Below are 12,483 nucleotides of genomic sequence, written 5' to 3'. Positions count from 1 at the left end.
TAGAAGTGATTCACAACAGATAGTCCTTAAATGTATTTAAAAACTTCTAGTTTGAAAAACTAAACAAAACTCCTCTAAAATCCTACCTCACTCAAGGCAATATATTTTCAAAAACCTGAACAAAGTGCAACCAACTAGAAAGTTAAAACATGGTGAGACCTGTCAGAAGAAGAAAAAAGTTTGTCAAGAGTTGACAAACACAAACCAGCCCCACAAGAAACCACATCCCATAGCGAGACATGTGGCACAAGGAAACAGTCAAAGCACTAGAATGACAAAAAAACAGTGTCACCCGACCGCCTGGAAGTAGGGAGAGGAAAGGAAAAACGGAGAAGACAGACAAGAGATTTCAACAGCTTCAACGTAACTTGCATCACCATTTTTCACTCCCTCTACACTTCTTTAATAACCATTATTAAAGCAACTTCGGGCAAATGGAAACTTGAGAGAAAGAAGCAGTTTTAACAAGTTATTGGCATGGGCTGCAGATGCTGTGAGTTATTTTACTGCCTGCAATCTGTGCTTTATTTGCACAGAATTTGTTCAGATAGCTCTGCAGAACACACCAGAATTTCCTATTATGCCAACAGAGAAAGTAACAGGAGTAAGGTCTTCTAATTATATATGTACATATATGAATACATTCAGAAAATGTAGGATTTGGGTGCTGCATAAAAAAAGCTGCTTATATGTCAAATGCCCTTTTTAAAGAAATACTAACATTAGTTTTGCTATTTAAATTTTACATTTAGAAAAGTTACTTGACTATTGTAACTCTTCCATACTTTTACATTTGTATGGAAATCTGTCACCACTGAGACTTGGTTTTAAGACTCAAAATGGTGTGGTACACTACATCTACCAGAAACTTTTTTTTCTTTTTTTTTTTTGGGGGGGGGCGGCAGGACTGAAACATCCACAATTAGTTTTTTAAGTGAGCTCTAAGCTCTTTCTTCTTTGCTTGCTTTTGACTTTTTAAAGGAGTTACTGAAACAACTGAACATGACTGAAATGCTGTGATATTAGAAAGATGCACCAACCAGAACTAGTTTGGTGGCAACCAAAACAGAACAAAACATGTGCTTATCCATTCTTTACAACTTGCTATTTTTTTTAGGTAGAAGCAAACATATATACATAGATATTATTTAACAAAGTTCAGTATAAATATACAGAGTAAAAACACATTGTACTCTTAAGAATGACTAATTACCCAAACTGAAGCATAAGGGTATAGTTTGATGTCACAACCAAAGCCATAAGAATACCTGTCACTAAAAAATATATCAATCTCCTCTGCACTCATCCTCAGAGCCATTATTCTTCTCTGCACTGATACTAGCATCTAGGCTGGTAGGCAGCCTTGGAAGACAGCTCAGGAGAAATTAAGTGTGGAAAGAAAACAGTTTAGAATAGTTTCCTGCCAGATTTATTGTCTGATCTAACTCAGATCAACTAAGTATGAGGCCAGAGGTGAGTTGATGCCACTGAGCCAGAGGAGGGGGCAGAACCTGTGTTTGGAGAGAGGCAAGAAAGCTCCAAGAGCAGCTGGCTGCTAAACCAAGACAGAGTGTGTTACTGTAAGTGAAAAGTCAGGCAGCATTTCAGAATTAATGCATCTAATCCCATTACACCTACTTTTATTCACTGATGTAAAAAAATCAAGACAGCTTTGCTGCTTCTTCCATTATCAAAATCACTTTTCATTAAATATACTATTGAAAAGAACCAGTTGACTAAACCGAAGAGAAAAAAAAATTCTCTGCCTCTTGGAGGATGCTGATTGCTATGAAAAGTTAGTTCAAGAATTCATGAAGATCTGGTTATGAATGTGGGGTCAAGCAACGCATCAGTTAACATGAAATTCCTTAAATATAATTTCTGTGAGGAATTTCAATATGTTGTATTCCATAAAGATTTATGACCTAGGCTGTCAGTTTTGAATTAAAACCGAACTAGTTTCTTTTATACAGCAGTGCTAATGGAGATCGACCAGTTAATTTTTTTGTCCAACTCAAGATGTCACAAAACTTGGGGGGAAGGAATCAAGATCTTACATAATTCGGTGGGGGAAAGGATGGCAATGCAGTGAAAAGTGGATGGTAAAAGGATTGCTGCTTTCGATCCCTGAGTTTAGGAAGAGAAACGCATGATACAGATGGGCTAAGAACTTAAAATTTTATTAACAAGGGCAAAACATATGCTTTAAAATGAAAACTTAGGACTCCACAAAATTTGACAGCATGCCCTTTCTCTGGAGAAGAGAAAAAAAAAGAAGGGAAAGATGGCTCCTTTGATCCAGAAACTACTGCAACACATATCAGTTAAAAAAAAATAGTTTTTTCTTTTTTATGTAAATACGTAAATGTCATGACTTTCAGAGAACAGCAACAATATCTAATTCCAAATTAAAAAAAAAAGCAAAAACACACACAAAGCAACTACTCCTATACCCAGAACTAAAACATAATCATTAGCAAGGGTTAATTTGTCCAGTAACGAACCACAATAACGAACAGCTACTCCTGCATTTTTGAGAGGGAGGGCTGTCTTATCAGCTCCGAGTTAATAGCACACCTGCCAAAACACAGATTTTAGTAGCTATGAGGAGAACAAAGCGTGATTATACAGCCAACACTGGCATGTCCAGGACTGATTTAACTGGAGCTGTGACCCCAGACAAAAACGGATCAACTTGGCTGGAAACTTCATGAAAGAAGAATACTTCTGTGGTGACTTTATGCAAATACTTCATCTTACCATATATTACTGCAGCTTAAAGTCACTCATCAGTGGATCAAAACTTAAACGTCCACTTACGTGCAGTTACTGATCTGGGGTAAGTTTTTAGTAACAAAATAAGCAAAATAAAAACAGTGAAATAACTTTAAGCAATGAATCCTCAAATGTAAATGTATAGTCCTGATTACTATTCCAGTATTGCAAAGACAAATAGGTGAATAATTTTGTATTAACTATATTAGTGATATCTTCATTCAACTTCAATGTCAGAATTTTACCTCTAACAAAAACAAAACAAAAGCACAGAAACATAAAATAACCTCCGAACTTTTTGGAAGCATTAACAGTGAAAAAAATCACTGAATTAAATTCAATGCTCTTAGTTTTAACTGAACGTCAAAATAAATAAATAAATAAATAAATAAATAAATAAATAAATAAATAAAAGATCAAGGACACAAGTTACCCATGTTGCAAATACTCAGTGTACAAGGCCATTTTATTTCAGAACTTGCTACACTGAAGCATGCCTTGAGGAAAGTTCATGCTTAGTGATAAGAAAACTTACAAGTCGCAAACAAAAAGCCATTATCTTTTAAGGTCAGAGAAGCTACAAACACATTCTGGTGATGTAAATATTACTTCTCTATTCTTTTGAAGATACATAGTACAACTTTTCAACTTTTAAATTGAATTTGTTAAAACTTAGTGAGAAGGTCCAAAAAAAAAAAAGTGCTTTCGCCCTCCAATGGGGGAGGGGGAAGAAATCCCAAAATTGAAAACCCAGTTGTACCTCAAGTTCTTCCAGTGTTAAATTAGTGCTGTCAATTCCTGTTTTGCATCAAGTACAAGGCCTCATCTCACAAGTGTTAGGGTCAGCAGCTAATCTTACCTTCTCACTGTTTATAAGTTAGTAAGTAGCACTACAAAGTCGTTTATTTATTACAAATTTATTTATTACAAATGCAGTAATAAATGCAGTATTTATTACAAACACTGTTGACCAATGTCCTACCATTCAAAATACAAAGCTATCTCAAAATGCAAACTGGGGACAATTGTTCTCTTTTCAGAAAAAGAGTCAGAAAACCTGAGAGATACACTAGAATGTGACTTCCCAAGTAGGGCAAAAAGAGGCCACCAAAAACCTTGGTGCAAATGAGCTTCATGGAAAAAAATGCTGTGAAGGAGACCAAGCACAGAGCCTAAGAGAAGTTTCCAACTGCTGTAACTTTGCTCATTTGGCATCTTAGAATGGCAGAGGAAGGAAAGCCAAGAAGAGGGGCAGGACATGAGCAGCCAAGTAAGATCCAGAAAGTGGTGAAAGCAACATTATTTTTGAAGTAATGATTCTATCTGTTGGAGATGCAGACAGTGTAACTCTGCATCTGGACTCACCATGCAAAAGTTTTTGTTGACAGACGTATCTAGCTAGGAAAAGAAATAAAAGGAAATCAAGGTCTGAACTAAAAATGAGTTAGATGGTGTGTTAAAAGTTAATATTTTTTCCAAGTTAATTACATTCAGTTAGTGTTTCAGCTTTAGAATCCTTTTGCACAAATTACTTGAACAGGTTAATGAAGTTCTGAGTTACAAGAATGCTTCTTTCTCTCTCTCTCTCTCCATCTTTTAATGTCCAAAATTGAGATGCATAAAAGCAAACAGAAGTAAATTTAGAAGATAGTAAATCAAGGTCAAATAAACAGCTATTGCAGTTAAGTCTCCCACCTACGTATAAAATAACAGCTGGATGTTACTCATTCTCTGGAAGTTTACAGATTATATAAACAAACATTGTATTACAGAGAAGTAGCTCACTTTAGCTGAATTTAAGAGATATTGTATTATAGCTATTAAACTCTCTCATATATATATATATATATATATTTAAATCATAGAACACCCTTCAACTGAAAACTAGTCTCTATGCCATTTTACTGCCATTTTTTTCTTCTGCAACAGTGACCATCAGAGCTATCAGTTGCTCAACACTGTTTCCTTTTCCAAATTCCAGACTCCCTTTCTGAAAACAAAATATACTATGTATTCACCTCCATCAAGGAAATTCATCAAGCCCAACTAAAACAGACATTATGGAAAACCTTTCAAACTCAACCAGAAAAAGATGCACTATGGCTCAGAGCTGCTAAAGGTTTGCTGCTCCCAGAGAAGAGCAACCCGTCTTCAGAGTCTGAGAAACAAAACAAGCTGCCTGCAACTCTCTCTGCAGGGTATCAAAAAGTGACACAGGTTACTGGGATGAAGTGTTTGATGAAACCAAGTAGAACACCTCAAATGACTTGATTCTATTCAAAAAGAAAGGTGAGGTTGAATTCAATGCTATGCTCACTTTTAAAAGGTCATAACCATCAGAAGGGACGGTGTTCCCCAAACTGACCAAGTTCTGCAATCCTATGTCAGTTTGTACAAGGGTTAGTTTAGACTCCTAAGAGGACAAGGGCACTAAAGCTTGGAGCTTCTTCTGGCCATGCATTTCCAAACACTCCAGGATGTGTGACCAGTTCTTATGTCGCAATGCAGCAGCGTTATCATTACTCTGGAGTACAAGACACTCATGCAGGTGGAATAGGAAGTTGGGGCACTTAGCACAGTTTCTAGTTTTGTGCAACTTAGGTAATTAAGATTAGTGCAAAGCAATTAAGTGCCATGACTTGCTATCGTGAACACATAAGTGAACACGGGGTGAGAAAATGAGGCTTGAGGTTTTTCAAATGCTAACAGAGGGCTCAGAGCATCTACAGGAGTATTCGCATCCTAAGCAGCTTCCTAACTATTAGGATGCATTGCCTAGGGTCAGCAGCCCCTTGACTTTTCAAGGGTTTTCTTTTTTTAATCCAACCTTCCCAAAGGACAATCTGTCTGTCACTGGTCATTACCTGATAACTTTTGGCCCTACTATTTTATCTGTCTGGCACTGGTCACTGTGATAAAATGTTCTCAGAGAGCTCAGGTTTGTGAGGGTTTCATAAAAATCGCTGCCCTAGGGAAAAGGAAGTTGAGCTAGTTCTGCTACAGAGAAGCACTGGTTCCTCCCCAGGCCTCAGAGAGACAGGCTGGCATGAGGCACGCAGCCCCCGGGCAGTATGAGCTGTTGCAGCCTGAGCCCAGGCTGTGCAGCCTGCTATGGGGCGTCACAGAAACCTGCCGTGGGGCAAAGGTAGGGCCAGCCCAGCACAGACACCAGCAACAGGGAGCGGAACAGGGGAGCAAAAGTTGAACAAGTGTCACAGGGTGGTGAAGGAGATAAGACTAAGCACATGCCTGTAGGAAAATTATCTTTTTTATTCTTATTGCTCACAGAGCAACCTGTTACATGGCATCATTTACCTCAATGCTACTGATAGGAAAAATTTAAAGTTTCACTGTCACTAGAAACCATCTTGGAACCTTCTACACACAGCAGAACTACCAAAGTAATAAAAATTTATTCTGCATTTTCTTGATAAATTACATTAAAATATAGTTAAATGTAGTTATATTCCAGACATTTTATAGCACATAAGCAATCCTTACAAGCTTTGCTTGCAATGTAAGTAAGCTTTCTCTCTTCAAGATAGATCAAGAGACAGCTTATGTACCGGGCAAAGACAGTTCAGAGGACTGCAGATATATTTAATTCCTTTCTCTTCCTACCCCCACAAGAGCTAAGCTCTTCAGCTTTTACAAGCCACACTCTCAGGACCAAGTGAAATTAAAAGTCATCAGAATTTAATTCAACCTGTTCTGAAGGGGCGGGGGGGAGGGGAAGTAGTGGATGTCTGAGGAAATACCATTGATCACAGTTTTTGAAAACACCTCTCACCTTTTCTTAAGAATGTTTAAGAACATAACATGAACAATTTTGCTGAAATAAATAAATAAACCTACAGCAGTGAAGATCCACAGATTACTTGTTCTTCTTTTTCTCAAACAAAGCAACTGATTTAACAACCCGGTCAAACCACACCACACTTTTTCATTCAGATTTTAAGACCAAATAATTTCTATCTTTCAGTTCATTAACAAGTTTAGCTTGGAGAATATCATATTAAAGTGGACTGTCCAATTTGCAGTTTCACTGTTCAGTTTTACGTATAATTACTTTCAGTCCTCAAGCATTGGTCTCATTAGCATTGCCATGTCTGAGGCCTTTTTCAACAAACCTTGAAAGCCAACCTGTCCTTGACAACTTCTAGAGTAATATAATCTCAATATACTTGGAAGAACAGAGGGCTGCAAAGGATGCCAGGACATTCAAGACACTGGTGGAAGACACAGCAAGCCCAACCCTACTCGCATATTCATCTAGGACAAATGAACACAGATTGATTATCAGTATCATGTTAGTAGACATAATCTGCACAGATTCAACCTTGTGCTTTGCCTTTTATAACTTATCCATAGATAGGTCTAAGTCATAAGCAAGATACTGACTTTGTGTTATGTCTTCTACGGGCACACAAACATTCATTAACGAAGGATTGTTTTTAAGGCAGAAGTACTGCATGATCCAAAATCAGTCTTGGAAGTGTGACCCGCTGCTTTGTGTAGATGAGAATTCAGAAAGTGAAGATTCATGTATTCCATCTAAACAGACTTTTATTCAGACTCTAGCCTAGGCAAAGCTCTGGCTGAGCCCATAAACGCCCATGGGTGACGGAGGTCTCTGCTATGCCCGTGGGGAATGAGGTGTCTTTGTCTACAAGAGATCTGCTTGATTTACTTGAAGTTGTCATTTGAAAGAAGTCAGCAAACCAGTTGAAGATGGACGAAAGACACATTTACGAAACTCCTCATGCCTGATACCAATGAATTTGTGTATTTCTGATAAAACATCCATAACTTTCAGGATCACTTGGCATGCTTGAGCCAAATCTGTATCCAGGAGATGCAGGTAAGAATGTTCAAGTATTTTCACAAGTTTTAGATATCTACATTAATTCAGGACTCCTTGACTATACATGCTGGTTTGAGAAACTTCAGATAAAGTCCACATTTTAACCCTGATTTTGGATTATTTCCTTAACACTTAATGTATATCTAATAACAGAAACCATTTATTAGGAAGATACTCTCAAAACAGACCTTTTTATTTTTTTTCCTCCAGAGAAACTTCTCATCCTGTCACCTGCACAAAAATTTAAAAGGTTCTACAGACTATTTGAAAATTGGCATCATAGATAATAGTTATTTTGTTCAGTTTTTATTACCTATGCTTAAATCTAAATGTGTTCTTTTCATATTGTCTATTTCTCACATAACCATTAAACATTACTCTTCCTACATGCACCAAAGATTTAAAGAGACTGATACTAAAAAAAAAAAAAAACACCACTTACCCTTCTTTCCTTGCTAAGCCTCACAACCAAGTTTGATAGATTTCTCTACCTTGCAGAAACAAGGTTGTTCATCATCTATTTCCTCCTACTTAAATAAGTACAAAGAGGTAAACCTTTTCGTACCCCCCAGGCAGGGTCCAAGGAAATCTGGATGTACAAAATCAGTGTTTCACTGTTTTAAAAACATCTATTGTTCCTATTACTGCTATTCTGTACTGCTGTGCTTCTCTCATCAGTTATGTCAATTTGGCACCAGTGATAAAACAGCACTAAATGTATCGTCCTATAGACCCCAACTATAGGGGATGGCTTGGAAAGAAATAACATACTTGCCTCTGAGGTGTTCGCTTTGCCCATGCCTGCCAGCCACAAGTTCAGGCACATACCCTTTCTGGATCAAGTATGCTGATGGAAGAGCTCCCCAGCTAGCGAGGGAAAAAAAAAAGAGGAAAAGAAGAAAAAAAAAGAAAAAAGAAAAAAGAAAAGAAGAGTCCCTACCTATTCGCTAGGAACATTTTGACTAGCTTTCTTTTCTTTAACAACGTAGGCTAAGTCATTTTTCCAATTTATCTTTCAAAAAAGACAAACCCCTTTGCAGGACAAGCCAGGAGAAGCACAAACAAGACTGACAGACTGGTTCACTAGCTGGAGTGCTTAACGAAGAGCACAGTCACAGGAACACTAGCAGCCCATCTAAAGCAGCGGGGCAGAGTTGAGCCAGGTCCAAGAGCAGAACCTTGTCTGTGGCTACAGCCCCGGCTCTGTGGCCACTGTCTTCACCAAGGGAGCCCGGCCGGCAAGGCTGGTGGCTTTCTGTTCTGCCTGCACGAGATAAGCAAAACAATCAACTAATAGATGAAGAGAAAAGTTAGCAGAGCATGGTATTGTCAGGATAGCATAGTCATTTTAACTCATATTGTTCAATCTAAGAACTACAGCATCACAATCATACTATAAACTCCCAATGTTATTATTCAGTGGCATGATCAAGGGACATATTCAATTTAGCGTTTCAATGCTGTCCTCAAGCTGCACTATGATTAAGATGCATGGTGACAACTAAACGGCTAAGTTTAAGCAAGTGTGCAACTGAATGATAATGAAAATAATGAATAGGCACGTATGCTGATGTTATGCTTAAAAGCATATATTATAGCACCCTCTGCCATTATCTATACCGGCACAGATTACAATGAGATCAGCACATTATGGCCACCAACTAAGTGCTACTCCGAGCTATAGGATTACAGATCCCTTTCAGATATGGACTTTGCCATTAAGGCCAGTGCACTGCAACCCCTTCCCAGCTAGGGAAAGCCACTCTCATACTTAAGTTAACAGCACCTCAACTCTGAGCAGAGACCAAGATGCGTTGCAGCTTTCTGTCCTCATGCCCTCTTGGGGACCTCCCCAGAAACAAAACCAGAACAGAGCAGCAAACGAGGAGGGCATCCTGACAGCCGGCTCAGGCTGAAGATATTGGTCATGCCTTATGCAAGGCCCCAGAGGTAAGCGCCACAAGATCTTCGTCTTGTGCTACAACTGAAACCACAGAGTCAAGCCTCTTTATAAAACAAACAGTATTCTCGGGAGCAGCCCCGTGACTGCGCCTTGCCTTAACAACCCACGCATGATGACCTTCGAGGCACACTGGAGAGGTCTTTTAAAGAAAGTACCTGAAACCTGAATAAACTTTTCCTTCAGATGGCTGAAGGATGCCCAGCTAAACGAAGAGGAACATATTGCTGCATTATCTGGCCTATTTGAAACAAAGAAAGGGAAGGGAGAAGAGAGGGCTCCAGATATTTACATACGGACTTGGTTTCTATGTTCAGGTCACCCATTCAAAACACAATATAATAGAAAGCCACTAACATCTCCAGATTCTAGCTAAGCAGTCTTCCAACGTCACAACTGCCAGCATTTTAGATACTTTGGAATCAACCCCAGCAGATGGACCAAGGATTCATTAAGCCTTAACAGCATAACCCCTTCACCCCTTCAGGTGCCTTTTGTCCATGCCAAAGGGTGAAAGCAAAACCAGCAAGTGCACAAGAGTTCCCACTGTTCCTGAGCCACTCTCTTTTCTGCCTCAGTGTTCACTAAGTGGGTGAACTTTGTCAATGCTAAGTCAGTGCCATGAGAAGGAGTCTCACAAATCCACAACTGCTCCCATGCACAGGATTTCATCCCGCTTGGCCTTGAAGCATCTCCTCTCTGCGGCAGCAGAACTTTGCTCCACGTGCGTTTCCCGCAACCCCCAACTTTTGCGCGACGAATTCACCACCCGCTCAGGACCCCGGCTCCTCGACCTGCCGCCGGCCACGTCCCTGCGGGCCGCCGAGGCCGCAGCGGGAGCCGCGCGGGGCCGCGCGGCCGCAGCGCCCGTAGCCGCCGGGCCGCGGCAGGAAAGGCGGGGCGGGCGCCGCCGCCACCACCACCGGGCGCGGAACTCCCGGCCTCCCCGTCCCGCCCAGGGCCGCCCCGCCGGGACTCACTGTTGCTGGACTTGAGGTCTCGGTGCAGGATGGGCACGAGGGCCTGCTCGTGCAGGTAGCACATGCCGCGGGCGATCTGCACCGCCCAGTTCACCAGGACGTGCGGCGGGATGCGGCGGGCGCCGCGGGCCGCCCCCGGCGCGGCTCCCCCGGCCCCGGCGAGAGCGCGGTTGAGGGAGCCGCCGCGGGCGAACTCCATGACGAGGCAGAGGTTGGGCTCCCGCAGGCACACGCCGTGCAGCGCGATGATGTTGGGGTGCCGCAGCATGGCGAAGAGCGCGGCCTCCCGCCGCACGCTCTCGGCCGTGGCCGTGATGTCCTCGTCGGGGTCCTGGCGCGCCGCCTTCACGGCCACCTCGCGCCCGCGCCACGTGGCCCGGTACACCTGGCCGAAGCCGCCCGCGCCGATCATCTCCTGCAGCTCCAGGTGCTCGAAGGCGATCTCGGGCAGGCTGCCCCCCGCCGCCGCCGCTGCGTCCCCCCGCCCGCTGCTGGCCGCGCCGCGGGGCTGGCGGGTCACGTAGTTGGCGGGGAAGATGCCGAGACGCTGGCGGATCTTGCCCGCCCACCAGCCGTCGTCGCCGGACACGGCGGCGTCCTGGGACAGCACCTCCACCACGTCGCCGCGCCGTAGGCTCAGCTCGTCCTCGCCGCTCGCCTCGTAGTCGTAGAGCGCTGTCCAGAGCGGGCTCGCGCCCCCGGCGCCCGCCGCAGCCATGGCGGCAACCTCAGCCCCGCCGACTGTCGGTGCCGTTGGTGCCGTTGCCGCCGTTGGTGCCGTTGCCGCGGGGGCGCCGCGGCGGCCGCATCCTCCTCACCTGCCGCCGCGGGCGGGAGCGGCGCGGGGAGGGGAGGGGAGGGGCGCGCGGGGCCGCGCTGGGGGCGTGGCCAGCGCTGGGGGCGCGGCCTGCCCTGCCCTGCGACCTATGGGCCGCGCGGCGGGGGAGGGGGCGGTGGCGCCCGAGGGGATTGGCCGCCGGCGGTCACGTGAGACCGCGCGGCGGCGGGAGGGAGGGAGCGGCGGGGAGGTGGGCGGGGAGGGAGGCAGGTGCCCGTGGCGGGCGGCCCCCAACGGTCGCCCTGTAACGGCCGTCCCGGTCTACGCGGCTGCCCGCCTCCCTGCCGCAGCCCCGGCACCTCACGGGAAGCGAGTGCGAGGCGTTCCCGAGAAATGCCGCTTCCTCAATTCCGCCGCTGGCACTTCCTTCTCCCCCCGCCTCGCCACACACCCGCGCCTCCCCCAGCCCCTCGGCTGGCGGCGCTGCACGCAGGCCGCCTCAGAGGGCTCGAGCCGGTGGCCTGATCGCGCCGCCCTTCCGCCTGGGAGGTCGCCGTTAAGGCAGCAAAGCAGCATGGTGCTGCCCGTGTCCCGAAGATTTCCCTGGTGCCAGCTGGGAACCTCACAACGCCTCCTGAACCGGGAGGTCTTCAGTGGGAGCCAGGAACAAGTGTGCGGCCTGGGGGACACACTGTCTCCCCAGGGGCACTGCGCAACACTGAGGTGGGGAGAAAAGGCTTGGGGAAGGTGCCAGGCCGCTCTGCAGGGCAGTGATGGGTGCTCCTCGACTTGTCGCTTAAAAGCCTGTTGTTCAGAGCATATCCCTACATGAACGTGAAACTTGCAGCTGGGTACTGCAAGGCTTGTGTGCTGCTCTATAGACTGCCATGCAGAAAATTAAGATTAGAGTACACAAAACTCCTTGATTCTTGTTTTTCTCATGGTCTACAACTTAATTCTTCATATAAGGCAAAAATAAATTTGTGCTATGTTTCAGTGACTTACTGAATCATGTTAAGCAAAAAGAATGTAGAGCCAGCATGCCTATCAAGCCCCTTCCAATTTCCTTTAATATAAGAGACTGCCTTGCAGCTATTCAGAGATAATTATAACTCTTATCTGCATA

The 12,483-nt window shown here is 44.1% G+C and overlaps 1 protein-coding gene across 2 annotated transcripts in view; it reads right to left on the bottom strand.

The window, feature by feature from the left end:
• The window catches only part of MAP3K21 (mitogen-activated protein kinase kinase kinase 21), a 37,822-nt gene extending 26,499 nt beyond the window's left edge, over nucleotides 1-11,323 (bottom strand). For both annotated transcript variants that reach the window (XM_088534888.1, XM_088534887.1), the window contains exon 1: nucleotides 10,580-11,323. In XM_088534888.1, coding sequence (XP_088391014.1) covers nucleotides 10,580-11,297 — 718 coding nt within the window. In that variant the 5' untranslated portion in view covers nucleotides 11,298-11,323. The remainder of the gene's footprint in view (nucleotides 1-10,579) is intronic.
• Nucleotides 11,324-12,483: the final 1,160 nt, after the last annotated feature.

Source organism: Tinamus guttatus, unplaced genomic scaffold (genome assembly GCF_059628265.1).
Source record: "Tinamus guttatus ecotype Peru unplaced genomic scaffold, ASM5962826v1 Tinamus_guttatus_pri_ptg000601l, whole genome shotgun sequence".
In the NCBI taxonomy this organism is placed as follows: domain Eukaryota; kingdom Metazoa; phylum Chordata; class Aves; order Tinamiformes; family Tinamidae; genus Tinamus; species Tinamus guttatus.
The sequence above is the reverse complement of the archived record's forward strand: the minus strand, read 5'-3'. Positions and strand labels throughout refer to the sequence as shown.